Consider the following 20,338-nt stretch of genomic DNA (forward strand, 5'->3'; position numbering starts at 1 on the left):
TTCCTTCGCCGGAGAAGAAAGGGGGTTTGCCGGAGAAAAAAGGTCGGGGAGGACCATTTGACATTGAATTTGTACCGACATGTTCCCTAGTTCATTCATTCTGCTCCCGAGTTTCAAATGACAAGTCGCAAATCCATTAAGACAAGTCGTCCAAAAACCACGAAAGCTGCCTCGCATTATGCAGCCTGCAATGCATTTTGGCAGCCACGAAGTAAACGACAAGTCGTTGGGCAGGTCTCCTTTCTTGTGATGTCTCTCACTTGTTTTGTATGTTCCATGTAAAACGACACCGTTATAATTGATTTAAAAGTTGAAACAAATAATCTCCTCTCTCTCAACAGTTTATAACCCATGCCTGCTTCAGCACAATAACATCAGTGAGCACCGAAAAGAAGCAGCCGCAGCAGCCACAGCAGCCACCGAAGCAACGCCTTCAAGGCTACAGAAAAGAGGAGCGAAGATTTAATAAGAAAAGAATGGGAAAGAAAACGAAGAAAGCAGGCAAAGGTAAGGAGAAAACAGAGAAAAAAACAGCAAAAGCCGAAGAAAAAAAAGCTCGCAGAGAAACCAAAAAACTCTCTCCTGAAGATGACATCGACGCCATTTTGGTAATTCATTCTCCTTCAATTATTTTATTTTAATAACCATCATCATCAAATTTATCTTATTTCGCTAAAAAAATATTGATGATTTTATTTATAGCTCAAGCTTCAATTATTATTAGAAGAGATGATCTCTTTGGTGTTTTGACAGTTAAGTATACAAAAAGAAGAAGCTAAGAAGAAGGAAGTCCACGTGGAGGAGAATGTAGCAGCACCGTCTCCTCGATCCAATTGCACGGTAGTGACTCTTTTCTTCAGCAATCAAATCTTGCCTTTCAATGTTGAAATGTTTATATTTTGTGTTTATTGATTGGTGTGCGTAGTTAAACATTAATCCCTTGAAAGACACGGAATTGATACTTTATGGAGGTGAATTCTACAATGGTAGCAAGGTTAGATCTTTTAACATAACTGTTTTTTTTCTTTTTCTTTTTTTTATAAAAAATTTCGGTAAGGATAACATGATGTGATTGTGGATTGATGTAGACATTTGTGTATGGTGATCTTTATCGTTATGACGTGGAGAAGCAAGAATGGAAGTTGGTATCGAGCCCTAATAGTCCGCCTCCACGGAGTGCTCACCAGGCGGTTGCTTGGAAGAATTATCTTTACATATTTGGTAAGTGATGAAGTCTGAAAGCTTGATTTTATTTATATGAAAATATTTAAGCTTGATTGCTTTATGTTCATTATGCATGTTTAGCTGAATTTATTTGTTGTTAGGTGGTGAATTCACTTCCCCGAACCAGGAGCGCTTTCATCACTACAAGGTGAAGCTTTGGTCATCTGTTTTCCATTATATATATTGGCAAATCTTTTTTTTTAATAGCTTACCTAGAATTCTGTTTTTGGTTATGTTTATTGCTGTAGGACTTCTGGATGTTGGACTTGAAAACAAATCAATGGGAACAGCTAAATTTCAAAGGCTCTCCAAGTCCACGTTCAGGTCATCGAATGGTTGGTTCAGCTCTACTTAAATTCGCGCACTACTTATTTCAGTAGTAGGGGCATCATCTTTAACTTTTATTTGTAGGTTAGCTCTTCTTTTTTTCCTTTTCATTTTCATTATTATCAAGGATGTATGACACTACTTGGATTTTGACTTGGCCAGAAACTGGGTATGAAATTGAGTTTTGTTTAATTTCTTATCATACATTTACCTTGTCTCTTATTAATGTAATGTTATTTGTATCTAGATCAATGCTGATCGAACATATTAATGAGGTTTTGATTTTGGATCATGCATTATCTATGATAGCTAGAGCTCTTGAAATGACATCAGGTGCTAAATATGGTCGTCACTGTGCTGATACAAAAGCCCTCTCTTCTTTTAAGAACTATCTCACTATTCATCTTGTTGCTACCGGATTATCTTAATAAACAAATCTCAGTATAGTCTGCATCTCATGGGTGTTTTCCCACTTTGGGGTTCTGCTGCAGGTTTTATACAAGCACAAAATTATTCTTTTTGGTGGCTTCTATGACACTCTCAGAGAAGTGAGGTTGTGATATGTCTTTGCTTCATTGAACAATTTTCTTGGCATTTAATTATTAGCTCATGCTATCTGTGCTATCTGTCTGCTTGAATTAATACACTCTTCTGCACATCATTGTGAGGAATTCTCTGCAGAGGCCTGGTTTCTTTTGACATATTTCTGTTCCTTTAAGTGCTTGTAACTTGTTTATTGTTTAGTCTATTTATGATTATTTTGCATGGTTACCTTGCAAGGGAAATAAGCGAAATAGCTTCATAAACTTTTAGCAACTTATATTGCATGATCTGCCGTCATGCTGCTAGCCTCCATTGCGATTATTTTAAAGGATGCACGCAGACAGGGTCAATGTAACTGCAGAATCTATAAAGAATCAAGCACGTGATAGCTGAATTAAGTTAGAAAAGTGGCTTTTGTTCTACATGCTGCTTAAGTTGGGTTGAAGAGAAATAGGTTGGTGTGTTTGGAGTTTCAATGGTCATTGAAAAAGTTTCAACAGAAGTTATCTAGAAATCTTCTTTAGTTGAAGGGGCATCTTGTTGATACCATTTACAATTAAGCCATGTATTGCAGATTCTTCATTTATGAGAATGAAGTATTCTATATAACAACTCACTGTACCGGATTCTATATGTATCTATCATAATTTGATATGGCACATGCTCTAATCATAAACAATTCACAAGATAACATGATTGTTTGTAACTTATAGATCTCATTATGATAGGCGACTCCCATTTAAAGTCCTGTTACTATCATCTATCTTATTGGCCACACTGTTAAGTGCCCATCTTTTTTCCCTACTAAAATTTCATAATTCCAACTGTAGAGGATCGTGCATGTTTCACTTGAACTCAAGATTTTGACAGAAAGTGGCCAGATCAAGATCCCCAGGCTATTCGCAGTCTTTTTTTTTATATATAATAAAATTATGGTGGTTCTGATTGTTGTTTGCAGTGTGTGCTATCGATGATGTTTTAATATGAAATTGAATACTGTTCAGTTTCATGTTCTTGGTTGGGTTTATTTTTCCATCTGAAATGTAATAACAATATCTTCAAATCTGTCGATTTATCCATAATTTGATGGTTGATGGAGCTTTTCTTTCCATATCTGCAGGTATTATAATGATCTACACATCTTTGACTTGGATCAATTCAAGGTGAATATATTTGGCTCCTCATTTGCTGGACACCAATTGTATCTAAAACATAATTAAAAAAAATTGTTCATATCATGCTTTTGATTTTTTTGTCTATATTCTTTCGTTTTTATGCTAAAAGTAATGTGCATTGGTGCATTGTAGTGGCAAGAAATAAAACCAAAGCTTGGAGCCATGTGGCCAAGTGCACGGAGTGGTTTCCAGTTTTTTGTTTATCAAGATGAGGTAATTCCAAATGCTACTGGGACATGCTTTTCATCATATTTAATTTGCTTTCAAGGTGATATTTATCTTAGAAGACAAGCATAATGTGAAATGTCTTGAGCTTTACATAAAATGAAAATATTGAAAAAGTTTCTTGATTTATTATATAAATGAAGAAATTTGGAAGAAAATATGATTTGTGTGAATGTGATGGGATAAAGATGAAATAGTTGGTTGCATTGAGTAGCACCTACTGGCATTTGAGAAAAAAATGAAGTACAGTGCATAATTCTGAAACTAATGTTGAGAAAATATGCAGAAAGAAAGATTTAAATTGCAGAATAAAGACAATTAATGCATGTAAGTCCAAAGAAAGTAAATTAAGGATGTTTGCTACCTCATAAAGATCAATGCCAGGTTCTTTTAGTATAGATTTTTTCCCATCCACCCCCTTCCAAATCTATAATTGCTGAAAATGATTAAAAATTTCTCATATAGTTTCTTTGTTTAACTATTGTTAATTGGTTGTTGATCTGTTGATACTTATAATGTGTTTTGCTAGCACTGAAGACTGATAGCCTTGAAAACAAGAATCTATTGACTGCTTGATTTCATATATCCTTGTTATGTTGTATCATGGATTTTCTATTAACACATCATGCACATTGTGTTATATTGGATGCTTTTTCCTTGATATTTGTCCTTGTATGAATTTGGGGCTATTGTTACTTTCCCAGTTACAAGGCTGAGGGGTAGAGCTGAATACATTTTGCTGAATACCTTTTCATTGCAGGTTTTTTTATATGGTGGTTATTCCAAAGAAGTTTCATCTGATAAGAGCATCTCAGAGAAAGGAATTGTTCATTCAGATATGTGGTCCCTTGATCCTAGGACCTGGGAATGGAACAAGGTTGCTTTTTTTTCCTTTTCCTTTTCTCCAATAGATCAAAGTTTCCCTTTATGGTGAACGTATATTGTTGTCCTTTTATACTTTTTTTTTCCCCTGGTGATAGGTAAAGAAAAGTGGGATGCCTCCTGGTCCTCGTGCTGGATTTTCCATGTGTGTTCATAAAAAGCGTGCAATGTTATTCGGAGGTGTAGTGGATATGGAAATGGAAGGTAAATTTCTTTCTTTGTGCATGTGCTTGTAAGTAAGCTACTATTTGAATTGACACTCCTTCTACCTTTTTATCAAGCTCAGTTTGGTCTCCCTTCTTCCTTGACTTTCCGTTGTTTATTTTTCTGAAATTCTTCACCATCTTTGAATCATCCGTGCAACGTTTGTCTACAATTTGAGGAACACTAAATCCAAACTTTTATGTTTTTCCATGATTTTGTCTTAGACAGTCAAACCTCCAAACATGTTGTGAAAGTTTTCGGGCAGCAAAAATGCATGTATCCCGGAAAACAAATACTATCTTTTCTGTCATTGATTGACACCTTTTTCTGGAATGTTCTTTCTTTGCCATTCTCATTTCCTTTTGTGAAGCTGAGTTAAACTAAGTTGGCTGATGACCTCCCCACCTATTTATGCTTGAAGAGAGGCATGGGGCCATCTAGCAGTCCACCTAGATACAAGCTACTGATATGCTGTTTAAGTAAATGTCATTCGATATTTCTTGCTTAATTGAAACAACCACTTACAATGAAATGAATGAAATCTGCTTGTTCAGCATCTGCAGTTATCCTGTTTTAAAACATTTAGATTTTAATCTATACTCGCTAGCCCCTCATCATACTTTTACTTTTCCCGTGTTAGTCATTGTTTTCTTGTAATTTTATTTTTTTATTTTTATCATTGCAGGTGATGTAATGATGAGCTTATTCTTGAATGAACTTTATGGCTTCCAATTAGACAACCGTCGCTGGTACTCTCCATCTTAAGTTATTTTCAATTGGCTGTATTAGTTGTTTGCAATGCCCTTTTGGACATATGCACTTGAAATTTTTTGCAGGATATATCTTGCCTATTTGCTAAGAACTCAGTCACCACAATGCACAGGCTTAATCAGAATAACAAATTATGTGCTCACAGCATAATATCATAATAACGTGGTGGGTTGCAAGATCCATCCCCCCACCTCTTGCCATGAGACTGTCCTCCCTACTCTGTATATATGTATATTTGATTATTCTGAAATAAAATTAGGAAACAAAATTAGCTTGTGTGGCATATGGAAAAAAATACATCATGTAGTGCAGTGTAGTTTCTTATAATCAGATGCTGCATTTGCATATAGGTATCCATTGGAGCTGCGGAAGGAGAAGTCTACAAAAGATAGGGTACGGTCACACTCATAACTGCAAACGATGCTTTTGACAACATAACTGCATATAAAAATCATTATGTTCATGCTTGTTCTCAAATAACTGTTGGTGATATTATTTTTGTTGTCATAAATGAATAAGATTAATCAAGGATTCGCAGTAGGATCGTGAAATTAATGAAAGCTTTATGTGATATCTTAGAGGGAATTTGTTTGGTGGCTTGGATCAGGCTTAGTGAATAAATATCCCTTTATTGACATTTACATAGGATGCTCAAATCTTGACACTTGTCCTTTTCTCTGCAATCACAAACCAATGCCACTTGTCACTTAATTGTTGGACAACCACCAATCTTTCCTTATTGATGGCTAAATCCTTTCCGCTACGAATAATCCCTTGCTTCTCTTTGATGGGCTTTTGGCTCATTGCAGTCTCTTGCTCGCTATACTTTTCTTACAGCCCCCCGAACTCTCAAGCCATCCACAACATCAATAATACACTTAGCTAGCAGTCACTATTGCTCTGGGCATTGTACTCACCAAGTCACAATACTCTGATTTGCAACAATTATATCCTCAACTGCCAAAATTTTTGAACTCTTCAAGTATTGGTTGTTCCCTGTCCTTCAACTCTAATTTCCACAATATTTGTCAGCTAATATCACAACTATTGCTCTGGGCATTGTACTCACCAACTAATTCACAATACTCTGATTCGCCACAAGTATATCCTTAACCGCCAAAATGTTCAAACTCTTCAAGTATTGGTTGTTCCCTATCCTTCAACTCTAATCCAGAATACTTGTCAGCTAATATCACACTGCAAAAATCCATGCATCTATTCAATTTTTGCTACTTCCTATTTGCTGAAGTGATCCTCCTTATTTCTGCTTATTATAATCATGTTTTTATGTTAACTGTGAATTACTAACTTATAATTTGTTAATTTTAGACGACTTCTGTTGTAATCTGCTTTGCATTGGTTCTTTGCAGTTAAAAAAGAGTTCCGAACAAAGGACTACTAGTTTCAATAATAAGAAATATTCAAATGATATAGGGCAGGAGCCTACCCCAAATGATCCAGATGAGAACCTAGAGTACTATGAAGAAGCAGAAAATATAGAAAGCAGCATTGATGAAATATCTCACAATTTGACAAGAAAAATTAACGTAATTGATGGCAATTTGTCGGCTGCCAAATTAGATGGGAAACCTGAAACATCTGAAGCTAAACAAGTTCTGCAAAATTCTGTCTTATCAGAGGTTTGTCATGGATAGAGTTGGTCCAATTATGCACCTATTCATGTCCAATTGTTGATTTATTAATCTAGTTTGAACTTTCAGACAGTGAAGCCATGTGGACGTATAAATTCTTGTATGGTTGTGGGGAGAGATATGTTGTATATATATGGTGGCATGATGGAGATTAGAGACCAGGAAATTACACTCGATGATTTGTATTCTCTCAATCTCAGCAAACTTGATGAGTGGAAGTGCATTATACCGGTTTGTGAAATTTCTTCCCCTAGTTCAATTTGTTCAGACTTCAGATGATATCCTTTTGCTTTCTGGAATTCAGGGTTTCATGCCATTTGCATGCTGGATTAGTTATTGATCCTTGTAGTGAGCACCTCACCTTGGTTGAATTTGGCTCTACTAAGCTATTGTTTCTTTTTACAGGCATCTGAATCAGAATGGGTTGAAGCATCAGAGGATGAAGATGATGACGAAGATGAAGATGCAAGTGATGGCGAGGGTGGGTGCGATAGCAATGATGAGACTGATGATGGCGAGGATGATGACGATGATAATGATTTAGAGGTACTTCTTAGCTTTCTCATGCAGCAAAATCAAATGAGCAACGGCTCTTCCTTCCATTCTTCTTCACCTTGTTTTGTGAATGACAGGAGGATTGAATTCTAACTTTGTTCAACCTGTGCAATTTTTTGCCCTATTTTGTCTCTACACTCCTATTGCCTCTCCTGTGTTCCTTTCTTGCTTCCATCCAACTTAAATTTGAAGACGCTGATTTAATGATGAATTTGACATTTGACATAAACAGTAAACTATCCTAAAATTATACTTCATCTTCGAATTTAAGTTGATCTCTTCCCCCTTTTTTTCCCCTGTATGCTGTAAGCTATATCTAAAGAGATACAAAATCTATTGCAATCTAATTTGTTTTCATTAAAAAATTTGGTTCTACGTATCATGCTTGTGTGGATGCTGGTGCTTGCCTTTGTTTGAGACATTCATGCAATAACATGTAAATATGTGCATATGCATGTGTGTGTGTTGTGCAAGTGAAGAAGAGAGCTGAAGATATCTGCTATGAAAATATCCTTTTGAATTTAATTTTTTGTTGTTGCCCACTCGTGCAACTCTACCTCACTTTTTTGACAATTTAGGCTAGAAATAATGGTTCCGGATCACTTCAAGTGGGAGATGCTGTTGCTATAATTAAAGGTGAAAAGAAAAATCTACGGAGGAAGGAGAAACGGGCCAGGATAGAGCAGATCAGAGCCAATCTTGGTCTTTCAGATGCACAAAGAACACCAACAGTACTTGGCTGTTTTCTTTTTTTCTTTTTTGGCCGCTTCTTTTCTTTGTTTAACAACTGTCATTTGTGTTTTGAAGCCTGGAGAATCTTTGAAGGATTTCTATAAACGTACAAACCTTTACTGGCAAATGGCAGCACATGAACATACCCAACACACTGGAAAGGTCTGTTCCCTTATCTTATAAATTTCTAGCCAGTTTAGGTGGATTTTTGTTTGATCTGTTGATGTTGGATTTGCTGGTTCTTCTACCCATCAATGACTTGTTCTGTGATTTGATAATGCATAGTTGGCTTGCTTGGTTCTTTAAAGACAAGTACCAAGTTTCAGTGACCAAACCATACTCTTGTTCACTTGTAAATAATATAGATAGAATATATTATGTTGTCTTTGGTCGGTTAGGATTGAAACAGGGAGGCATATTAGACACTTTGATCCACTTGTTCAAGCAGATGCCGATTAGTTTTTATTTATTTCTAGTTCCTGAGAACCATGGAGTGTAAGCACGTAGGTATGCCTCTGGTTCCATGTCTTCTCATAACAAATACCTGGCCTTTTCTTTTAAAGAATGGAATTTGTTAAGATCTCGAATGAAGTGGCTGGAGGGAAAATGGTTTCATTGAAATGAAAAACAAAGATGGAAATAGGCAAATAGTGATCGAGTCCTGCTACCAAAATTAGAAGAGGATCCCTCTCCTGCAAACCATGAACCATGCTTCTTTAGACTCTTCCATGCTCGTACACGCTTGCATGCACATATGTGACAACTGGAGGTTCTTAAGTTTGTGGAAATTTGCGTTGCAGGAGCTTCGCAAGGATGGTTTTGATCTTGCTGATGCACGATACAGGGAACTTAAACCAATTCTTGATGAGGTAATCCTTCCACCTTTATATCCCAGGGTTTACATCGGAGTCTGCCAAAAGATATAGATCCATTCACACTTACGGCCTACATGATGTTGTATTTTTCTTTTGTGTGCGCTCAGTTGGCTATATTAGAGGCGGAGCAGAAAGCTGAAGAAGCTGAAGAAGCTGAAGAGGCTGAAACTAGTTCAAGAAAGAGAGGCAAGAAGAAAAATAAATAATATGCAGCTTCCCAGTAGATGAATGTCAGCTATAATTTTTTTTGTAAAATGCTGTCACAGTGATTAAATTGTGCTTAAGAATGCATTCTTCATTCGTTCTTGCACCGCGCTTGTGCTCGAATTCAAACAAACCGCAGTGATAGGTTGAATTTCTCAATCATTTGCATGCAAGATCTGTTGTATGATGCTTAGTGAGTTTCCTATTAGGTAACCGCGCTATGTTGCGGATAAATTTTCTTTTCCATAAAAAATATCAAATAAAGTTAAGATACAATAGTGTTTGATCTGTTTATAAAGCTAAATTTAATATTAACTTTGGTTGAACGTTAGATGCAAGATTTTTGGATTTAACTACAATGCAAGATTCAAGAATCTCGAACCGGGATTTAAAAATCCTGGACTTGACAGGACTACATGATTTAAGTAGGGCTATAAGACCCAAGTTATTTAGGTTGGACGTTCCTTTCCGGCCTCAAATTACTTGGATTTAAAAAGGGATGTTGAATTTAATAATAATAATAATAATAATTTATTTTATCTTTTAAATTAAATTAATGTTAATTTAATAATATTAATAAATATAATAATATTTATAATAATATTAAACTTCTATGATATAAGTTTTTATAGTTTTTAATTTTTTAAAATAAAATTTATTGTTTTTATTTAATGATAATAATTTTTTAAATTTTTTTAATAATAATAATAATAATATTAAACTCATCATACTCAAATTCTTATAATTTTTAATTCCTTTAAATTAAATTTATAATTTTTTAATAGTAATAATATATTTTTAAAAAATTTATTAATAATGATAATAATAATAATAATTTTTAATTTTATCATTCATATAAATTTGTGATTTTTTTTTAATATTAATAATATTTTTTAAAAAATTATTAATTATTATATTAATAATAAAAATTATAATATTTATAATACAAATAATAATATTTTTAATATTATTATTTATATTAAAAATAATAATAGTTCTAAGGCTTTTAGTACACTAGACCTAAAAGCCTTAGATTCGGACTCTCAATCTAAGAGCCCTAGGTTCGGATGTCGAATCCCAGAACTTTGGGTCCGGCTACTCTACCTAACCAAAACACTTAGGGTATGACAATCATGCTTGCTCATGGGGCCAGGTGTTTGACAATCATTCCATGCCCTAACATTTAAGGCTTGACAACCTTGCTATGCCTTAATAAAATCTCAATTGGTTATTTTATCTCTAATCATTTTTTCAATATTAAATGTATCCTATGAAAAAGACAATTTCATCCTTTAATGCATGTTTAGGAAATTTTGTTTGTAAAGATAGCTCTATTATTATACTGTTTCAGTCTATAATAATATGTGTTTATATAAACAATAAGAGAAACACTCAATTCTTTTAATATATTATATAATTTTACAGTTTAGGAGAGATTAAATTTCAATTATGATTTTTATTGCCATTTGCAGCCAGGTTCAAGAGCTTCAGGTCTGGATAAATGTTGAGCCCAAAATCTTTGAGTCTAGCTACAATATTGGATCCTAAAGCCTTGGGCTGGAATCCAAGAGTCTTGGACCTGGCAGGGCTGCACGACCCAAATGACTTGGGTCTAGTGCTTCTTTTCCAGCCTCAAGTTACTTGGGTCTAGAAAAGGATGCCAGATCCAAGTTAATAATAAAAATAACAACAAAAACTACTATAATTGATTTTACTTTTTAAATCAAATCAATATTTTTTTTTATAGTAATAATATTAATGTATATAATAATATTAAACTTATCATTCCCAAATTCTTATAGTTTTTAATCCCTCAAAATCAAATTCATGGTTGTTTTTCAATATTAATAATATTTTTTTACAATTTTTTAATTATTATATTAATAATATAATTTATAATAATAATAATAATAATTCAAGGCTCTTGGGACACCGGATCCAGGAGCCTTTGGTTTGAATGCTCGACCCAAGAGCTCTAGGTCCGATAATATTTCAAGGCTCTTGGGACACCGGGTCCAAGAGCCTTTGGTCTGAATGCTCGACCCAAGAGCTCTAGGTCCGGATATCGGATCCCATAGTCTTGAATCTGATTGCTCTACCTGATCTAGGCGTCTAAGGTCTGACAATCATGTTTACCCTCAAGGCTAGGTGTCTGACAGTCATATTATATCCCAACACTTGAGATTTGACAATATTGATGTGCCCTAGTAAAATCTAAATTGACAATTTTATTTTTATTTTTTTGTTAAGTATCTACTTAAGGTATGACAGTCATACTTATCCACGGAGTTAGGTGTTTGACAATCATGTCATGTCCTCATGCCTGGGGCCTAACAACTTTACTATGCTTTAATAAAATTTGAATTGATTATTTTATTTCTAATTACTTTTTTAATATTAAATGTATCTTATAAAAAGACAGTTCTACCCCTTATTGCATGTTTAGCAAATTTTGTTAGTAAGAATAACTTTGTTATTATATTGTTTCAATTCATAATAATCCATGTTTAAATAAATAATAAGAGGAACACTTAATCCTTTTAATATATTGTATAATTCTATATTTTAGGATAGATCAAATTTCAGTTATGATTTTTATTATTATCTGCTTTGAGCCTGGCTACAATGTTAGGCTCAAAAGCTTTGGGTTTGGCTAAGTGCTGAGTCCAAGAGCTTTGAGTCTCTAGCTACAATATCATACCTTAAAGTCTTGATTTAGAATCCAAGAGTCTTGGATATGGCAAGGTTGTAAAATCTAAATAACTTAAGTATGGTGCTCCTTTCCAGTCCCAAGTTACTTTGGTCTGGAAAGGGATGTCAGATCCAACTTAATAATAAAAAAAATAACAATAACTATTATAATTGATTTTACTTTTCAAATCAAATCAATATTTTATTATAGTAATAATAGTAATGTATATAATAATAATATTATTAAACTTATCTTATCCAGGTTTTTATAATTTTTAATCTTTCCAAATAAAATTTATATAATTTTATTTGATAGTAATAATATATTTTTTAAAAGTTATTAATGATAATGAGAATAATAATAATATTAAACTTATCAAACCCAAGTTCTTATAGTTTTTAATCAATTTAAATTAAATTTACAGTTTTTCTTCCATAGTAATTATATGTTTTTAAAAAATTTATTAATAATGATAATAATAATTTTTAATTTTACCTTTAAAATCAAATTCATGATTTTTTTTAATATTAATAATATTTTTTAAAATTTATTAATTATTATATTAATAATAAAAATAAAAATATTTCAAGACTCATGGGACACCAAACCTAAGAGCCTTGGATCCTGATACTTGACCCAAGAGCTCTAGATCCGGATATTAGATCCCAGAGCCTTGAGTTTAGTTATTTTACTTAACATAGAGGTCTAGGATTTAACAGTTATGGTTGCCATTAGAACTAGGTGTCTGACGGCCATTTCATGCCCTAATACTTGGGACCTGATAGCTTTGTTATGCTCTAATAAAATCTGAATTGACTATTTTATTTTTAATTAATTTTTAATATCAAATATATTTCATGGAAAAATTAATCTCATTCCATTGCAATCATGCCTTTTATTATATTGGATAATTATATATTTTTTGAGAGCTCAAATTTCAGTTATGATTTTTACCGCCATCTGTATCTGGTTTCTTTTAGATTATTCTCTTGCATCTACAAAAAATCAACTTGAAAGAAGCTGCCATTTTTTCTCCAGTGTTCTTGGGGGAGGAGTTTGCGAAACTCAAACCTATCTTGATGCTCTGAGCTGGCCACTTCACAGCAATTCCAGTGTTGTTGTAGATCGGATTCTGCCTTGTCATGTAGCGGAACACCGGCAAAGCTTGGAAACCATGAGGAAACTTGAATGGTTTGTCTTTATCAGTCAAGGACACTCACCTAATGAATTGATTAAATTTGCGTCAGTCTAGAATTACGCGAATTATGGAGCTTAGGTATTCTCCTAGGCTAGAATCCAATCATGTGATGCATCATAGAATCTACTCCAAATCTTTAATCATGATATATTAATTACCACTTGAATCAAACGAAAACTGCAACCTCCCTGCTCCTTCCTGACACCAAGGCCTCTCTTTTTTAACTCAGAAACGGCCAACAATGACTTAATTATGAGGAATGCGTGCAGCTCGAACGAGGCTGCGATGGAACGGGACTCATTTCTTAGCATTAACTTCTGTGCGCCTAGAGGTGAATATTTACATAGTCTACTCGGGCACAAAACCGGCATCAACCCACAGGGCTTCCTAGCAATTCCACGTCGCTCCTTTGACTGGAAAATATGGGAGGCTATTAGCTATAGCATGTGCACCACCACAATCCCAGATACAGCAAAAGTGGGTGAAATGATGGTGGAGAAAACCCTTGAAAAGAAGAGCCTCTCTTCTACCACTTTAGCCTACCGGTGCTGGCAATGCCACGTTCATCCCCTTTCCTATTTTACTTGTGTCGAGAGTGTTGGTATGATAAAAAAAATATTATCTTTTAGTATAAAAACTTGAAAAAATTAATTCAGAGTATAAAAAACAAAAAATAACAAAACAATGGTATAACTGCTGCTGCAAATGCTTAGTTCGTCTTTTTAACTCTCTAAGTAATGACAAAATTTAACACCAACATGCAGTTTCCTTTTGTTTTTTTTTTGTAATTTCCTCTTTGAATATACTTACTTTTAGTACCGGCTTCTCTCTAAAAAGAAGAACCCACTGCAGCCCCTGAAGTTCCATTAAAGAATTTGCATTATCTTCACGCTTGGAACTCCGAAGAAAAAAAATAAAATTCTACACCCCCCCTAGGGTTTAAAGGTTACTGATCTGAATATATTATAATGCAAGTACAGTGATCCAGATTCACAGTTGAAAGCAGGAGCATACGGATTTTTTAAACCTAAAGTGTAATCTTCTTTAAGGAAAATGCCCTCATGACGGCGAGCCTGTCACACTACAACATTCTGATAAGAAGGCCGACCACCATGGCTAAATTAATTAATCAACTTCTTCTTCTAGTATAAATTAATAAGATTTAAGGCCCTAGCTCGCTAATTTCTTAAGATTTAATTTGCTAAGGTGGAATCTTGCGAGTAACAAGATGAACCAAAGTTTTTGATCAAATCAAAAGATGTGCATGCGTGCATATTTCTATATGGTAGCTAGGGTTGCGAAAGGGACACGAGCAGAGCAAGCACATTGCAATTGAATTATTCTTTCCTTTTCTTTTATAGTTAAGAAAGGCTTGAGATTAATCAGCGGGTGACCACGGTATCTTGTGGTTTATGGAACAATTTTTCTTTTTTTAATGATATAAATTATATTTTGAGATTTTATATAATACTGTTATTAAATTAAATTGATTTTTAAACATGGTATAAAAGTATTGATAATTAAACGATTACAAGTTTAAATCTTATTATTTTTATTTATTTAATAAAAATTAAAAACAAAATAATATAAACAAATACAAATTTCAAGTTTAACTTGAAAATATATATTAGAAAATAATATAAATTATATCTTGAAACTTCACCTAATAACTTAATCTATTAAGTTAAATTTATTTTTTGCCGTTGTAGAAGCCTATACACACACAAAAATTATTTTTCTTTCTTATAAAAAATATTAATTCTATACAATTAAGTTAACAAAATTAAAGAACCTCCCATATAATCAGATATTTTTATATGCATCTCTTTCTCAACATCATAATTTAATTTTTGTAATTACTAATATCTTTTTAAGTGTATATTAACTCATATAATCCTCAATCTATTTTGTTAAATATATATTACATTTTGAGTCAATAATTATTGCTTGATAACACTTCAAGAATATTTTTTATTTATTTTAGAAGAAGATTTTGCTTGATCATGTGGGAGAACAAGACAACTATCTGGTAGCTATCAAAGATAAAATTTTTAGAAAAACATATTAATATTTTAGGACCCACGCTTATTGTTATAAATGGATTAAAGACTCATTTGGTGTTTGTAGTAAAATACGATTGGAAGTACAAAAGGTATCAATTTAGTATTTTTAAACTCAATTATATTATTACCAAATACACAGTAACGAGCACCACGCATGGATGCTAAGCGTTTCCAGATACCATTTTGGTGGAATTTGGTCTTTTTTTGCTTAAAAAAAAAACTAAGGAAGACCGATCTCTATGATCAGTCATGACTGTAAAAGTATAATAGATCTTCCAAAGATTTCGAAGTTGGGACTACAGAAATAATAATTTCCCAGAATTCTATATAGTGCATGGTTGTCGAATCTAGTGGGTCTAATTCATTAAATTTTGTCTTAAGACATTGGATACCGAAAATAATTTGATTATCTTAAGAACGTCTCTTATTAAAGCTTCAATGCGTGCAGCAGTGGAGTCCTGGCTTGCACGCATACCAAATGCTCGGACTTATCTCATCAATCCATCCAGATACAATATTCAAATATTTAATTTTTGTTTTTCCAAGTTTTACATACGTGCCAAATACTAATTACAATTTTTTATACAGAAAAAAACTAACTCTATAAAGAATAATAAAAATATTCAAATAGGTAAATTAAAAAAGCCTGAGAAAAAAACTATTGTATCAATCTTCCTAGACTAGAATGAACTTTTCTTTGAGTTCAAATTATTCATGAAATAGATACTTCTTGGTTAGAAATCTTTCTTCACCATGAAAATATCTAATGCAATGTTTTTTTATGCATAGACCGCCTCCTAATAAATTCAAATTTTATTTTATTTTATTTTATCTTAGATTTTACCATTAAGATTTTCAATAGCAATAAATAATTAGAATTCATTCAACTCTAATACATGGCATCTGCAATCTCTAAATATGATGATTTAATAATACATAAAAAAACCCATCAAAATCATTAAACTTTGATATTAACCGAGATAAAAGGAGCAAATGATAAAAGAGTTTGTTAGATGTTAAAATTTTGAAGGACTAAGAATATTATAACTATGAAGAAATACCTAAAATATTTAATTTTTATTTATTAAAATATTAATTGCTAAAAAGCTATTACAATCCTTTATATAAAAAAAAACTATTAATATTGAAAAGAAAAATGAAAAATGAAAAATTATTCCCTGGAAACATTAATTATTCTAAATAAAAAAATTCAAAATAAATTCAAAACATAAAATTTTTAAAAAATATTTATTTCCAAAAAAAACCATATATATATATATATATATAGTAGTACTTATCCATCTACCTATCTTATCTATAGGTTACCTTTTAATAGGTATAATTTGACATTATTAATTGACAAATATAGCTAGATATTTAATATTTGAGAAATGCATATTTAAAGGATTTAATTATATTTAAAAGTATGGTTGTGATTATTTTTTAAAGTATTTTTATATTGAAATATATCAAAATAAATTTTAAAATTTTTTAAATCAGCACATCAAAACAATCTAACATAAAAAAATAAATTTATAAAAATAAATTTTTGAAAAACATTTTTTACATGCATTCCTAAACATTGACTAGTATTTTGCTATGTAATATTTAAGGGAGAAAAAGGAAAATTAATCAGTCAAAAAAGGAATCTTGCTTGCATATTGCTTGTGATTTCTATATATGGTTCTCCTACAACCAAATCCCTAATATATAATATGGCAAGACAAAGTAGTCCCCATGCATATCCCAAACATATATATATATATATATATATATAATTTTAAGATTATTAATCCAAACTACACAATTTCTTTAGGCGAGACCTAAAGGCTAAAACTATTACTTCTTTCTTGTAACTCATATCCCCTAAATCAGGCAAATCATCATCCCTTTCATCACCCACAGTACTGATCAGTCCTCTGATATCTTACAAGGATTCCTTGATTTCTCCATATAACCCCATCACCCACACACTACCAGCATACATCATCCCTACATCGCATATATATAGTACTCGTCATATACATCACGAGCTAGAGCGCTAGAGAGAGGAAGAGAAAAAAATGGGAGAGGGGCTATGTCCACGACTGTCAAGTTCATGGAAAAACATGGAGAAAGGTCTGAATGATGCAGTCTCAAAGACAAAGGTTGGCAAATACTTCAAGCTAGATGCAAGAAAGAGCACTTTCACTAAAGAACTACGTGCTGGCACCGCCACTTTCCTCACCATGGCTTATATCATCACTGTTAACGCAACCATTCTAGCCGACTCCGGTGGTACCTGCTCCGTTGCTGACTGCTCTGCTCCGGTGAACCAAACGGCTGGTCCAGACTGCATGCTTAAACCCAATGAAGGGTATCAAAGCTGTCTTGATAAAACCAAGAATGACCTTATTGCAGCTACTGTTTTATCAGCCATGATAGGGTCATTTGCCATGGGAATTTTAGCAAATTTGCCTTTCGGCTTGGCCCCGGGTATGGGTCCTAATGCTTTTGTGGCTTATAATATGGTAGGGTTTCACGGTTCGGGGCCTATTTCATACAAGACTGCTATGGCAATTGTCCTGGTTGAGGGTTGTGCCTTCTTCATAGTTTCTGCTCTTGGGCTTAGAGAAAAGTTCGCTAGGATCGTACCAAAACCGATCCGGCTCTCCTGCGCAGCTGGTATAGGGCTTTTCATAGCTTTCGTCGGCTTGCAAATCCATCAAGGCGTGGGCCTTGTCGGGCCTGATCAGTCCACGTTGGTGACGGTGACAGCATGTTCGAGCACAAATCCGGTGACTGGGGAATGCATTTCCGGCAAAATGCGGAGCCCAACATTTTGGCTTGGCTCAGTTGGGTTATTAATCACATGTTATGGGTTAATGAAGGAAATCAAAGGCAGCATGATTTATGGCATTCTTTTTGTCACATTAACATCATGGATTAGAGGAACTGCTGTGACATACTTTCCACAAACCCTACTTGGTGACAACAATTACAAGTACTTCAAGAAAGTGGTGGATTTTCACAAAATCCAATCCACAGCTGGGGCTATAAGTTTCACTAGTTTCAACACAAGTGGTGCCTGGTTGGCTTTTCTAACCTTATTCTATGTAGACATGCTAGGCACCACTGGCATTTTGTACACAATGGCTGAAATTGGAGGGTTTGTGAACGAAAAGGGAAGTTTTGAAGGGCAGTACATGGCATTCCTTGTAGATGCAGGGTCTACAATTGTGGGATCTACACTGGGAGTCACAACAACTGCAACATATGTCGAGTCATCTGCCGGGATCAGGGAAGGGGGTAGAACAGGACTGACTGCCGTGACTGTTGGCTTGTGTTTTCTTGTATCACTGTTTTTTACTCCTCTGTTAACTAGCGTACCTCCTTGGGCTATCGGACCATCACTGGTGATGGTCGGAGTCATGATGATGAAGGTGGTGAAGGATATCGACTGGGAGAACATCAAGGAAGCAGTGCCTGCTTTTATTACCATGCTTCTGATGCCACTGACTTACTCTATAGCAAATGGGATTGTTGGTGGCATCGGAATGTACATTGCTCTTAGCTTGTATGATTATATTGTGAGGTTGATGGCGTGGTTGATCAAGATGAGGGGAATGGTAGTGAAAGAGCGAAATCAAGTGTCTGCCACAGCTGGTGCAGATCTTGCAATTGAGGTTATTTAAGGTTATAGCAATGTATCTGTCCAGTTTTCTTAACGTGTGTATGTTTCCTCCACTTCTCGACACATTGACGATGATTTTCAGTTTCAACAGTGTTAACCAAGCATAATTTTTTTGGCATGTAGACAAGCATAGTTTAAAGACAAAAAAACCTTTTTTTTAAAAAAAAATCTTCTGTAATACATATCATGCCTCAAAGGAAGAACAAACAAATCATGATAATCAAACCAAAGAAAGAGAGAGGAACATGGCTCCTGCCTCCTAGTCCTAACATCAAGTACTCTGCTGAACGTGATACAAGTCTATAGTGTCTCGGAACATGGAAAATCAGTTCATAACAAAATAAATAAATAAATTATGGGCATTTAAGTTCTGTAAATTCTAAAATGGCACCAACATCGAACAACAAACTTCGAGAATGTTATACATATTAGCTACGAACAATGCAAGCCCTGAGATATTATTTGTAACTCTTAGAATTAAATTCAATTACAATGGGCAAAAATATTTTTTTTTTCTTCTCTCTCAAAAACCCTACAACTTTTTACTGTCTATTTCTTTTCTTCAACAAAAGCTTTGGGTTTTTTTTATCAAGAAAATTGCCTTCATCATATTATTTCATTACATTATTGTTTTGTTGGGTATTCCCCGGTTTGTCTCTGTGATAGCGAAGATGGTGTAAAAAACAAAGAAAGAGAGAAGAGAAACCATGGAAATGAAAGACAGTTTCTTAATTGGTGTTTAAGGAGAGTACATCGTTAGTCTACTACCACTGTGGATTTACAAATGTGTGTTTCTTGAGTGGTATTGAAATATAACAATTTTTATAAATATATATTTAATTTTAATGGTGAATAGCTTATTTAAGAGTACATGAAATAGTTTTATTGTGTGAAAATTATTGGTATGAGAATATCTTTATTATTAAAAAAATAATATGATATTGTGGTTAATAATCATCATTTTTTTCTAATGTTTTTTGTGTAATGTTGTTTGTTGTCTTTCTTGTTTTTATTATACGATGCATCTGATTTATTATAAAATAATTTATGGATTGCATTTTCACATTAACAAAGAGAAATGTATTTTTAACCAAAAAAAATTGAATTAAAAGCAAAATAGTTAAGTTTGTTAATTCCATTTAATTCTACATATATTTCAAATATATTCCAAACAGTGTAATTAAATTTAATTATAATTCCAAATGTAATTTGATTCCAAACATGCAATAAATAAATATTGTTAGAATCTTGATTTAAAATTATAATTCATGATATTCATTCTTTTTAATAAGTTTTATTAATTTAATTGTTTAGAATTTTAAGGTATTGTATAAGATTTAAAT

General features: G+C 33.3%; 2 protein-coding genes across 2 annotated transcripts; both read left to right on the forward strand.

The window, feature by feature from the left end:
• Positions 1 to 341: 341 nt before the first annotated feature.
• On the forward strand, positions 342 to 9,556 carry LOC105125378 (Galactose oxidase/kelch repeat superfamily protein). Its single transcript, XM_011025790.1, has 20 exons — positions 342 to 608; positions 754 to 840; positions 926 to 994; positions 1,089 to 1,221; positions 1,326 to 1,372; positions 1,473 to 1,559; positions 2,043 to 2,104; positions 3,215 to 3,257; positions 3,402 to 3,482; positions 4,255 to 4,371; positions 4,475 to 4,580; positions 5,266 to 5,329; positions 5,702 to 5,744; positions 6,722 to 6,991; positions 7,073 to 7,234; positions 7,409 to 7,549; positions 8,137 to 8,289; positions 8,366 to 8,452; positions 9,091 to 9,159; positions 9,273 to 9,556. Exons 1-20 carry the CDS (start codon positions 477 to 479, stop codon positions 9,369 to 9,371), a joined length of 2,052 nt encoding a protein of 683 aa, XP_011024092.1. The 5' UTR covers positions 342 to 476; the 3' UTR covers positions 9,372 to 9,556.
• Positions 9,557 to 17,136: 7,580 nt separating this feature from the next.
• Positions 17,137 to 19,048, forward strand: AZG2 (Xanthine/uracil permease family protein). Its single transcript, XM_011025791.1, has one exon. It carries the CDS (start codon positions 17,386 to 17,388, stop codon positions 18,994 to 18,996), a length of 1,611 nt encoding a protein of 536 aa, XP_011024093.1. The 5' UTR covers positions 17,137 to 17,385; the 3' UTR covers positions 18,997 to 19,048.
• Positions 19,049 to 20,338: the final 1,290 nt, after the last annotated feature.

Source organism: Populus euphratica, unplaced genomic scaffold (genome assembly GCF_000495115.2).
Source record: "Populus euphratica unplaced genomic scaffold, PopEup_1.0 scaffold22.1, whole genome shotgun sequence".
Taxonomy (NCBI): domain Eukaryota; kingdom Viridiplantae; phylum Streptophyta; class Magnoliopsida; order Malpighiales; family Salicaceae; genus Populus; species Populus euphratica.

Excerpts from the sequence above, each read along its gene's own strand:
- LOC105125378 (XM_011025790.1), top strand. The coding sequence starts at position 477 with ATGGGAAAGAAAACGAAGAAAGCAGGCAAAGGTAAGGAGAAAACAGAG. Across the intron at positions 841-925 it reads CTCCTCGATCCAATTGCACG|TTAAACATTAATCCCTTGAA; the intron begins GTAGTGACTCTT and ends TGGTGTGCGTAG. Across the intron at positions 9,160-9,272 it reads TTAAACCAATTCTTGATGAG|TTGGCTATATTAGAGGCGGA; the intron begins GTAATCCTTCCA and ends GTGTGCGCTCAG.
- AZG2 (XM_011025791.1), top strand. The coding sequence starts at position 17,386 with ATGGGAGAGGGGCTATGTCCACGACTGTCAAGTTCATGGAAAAACATG.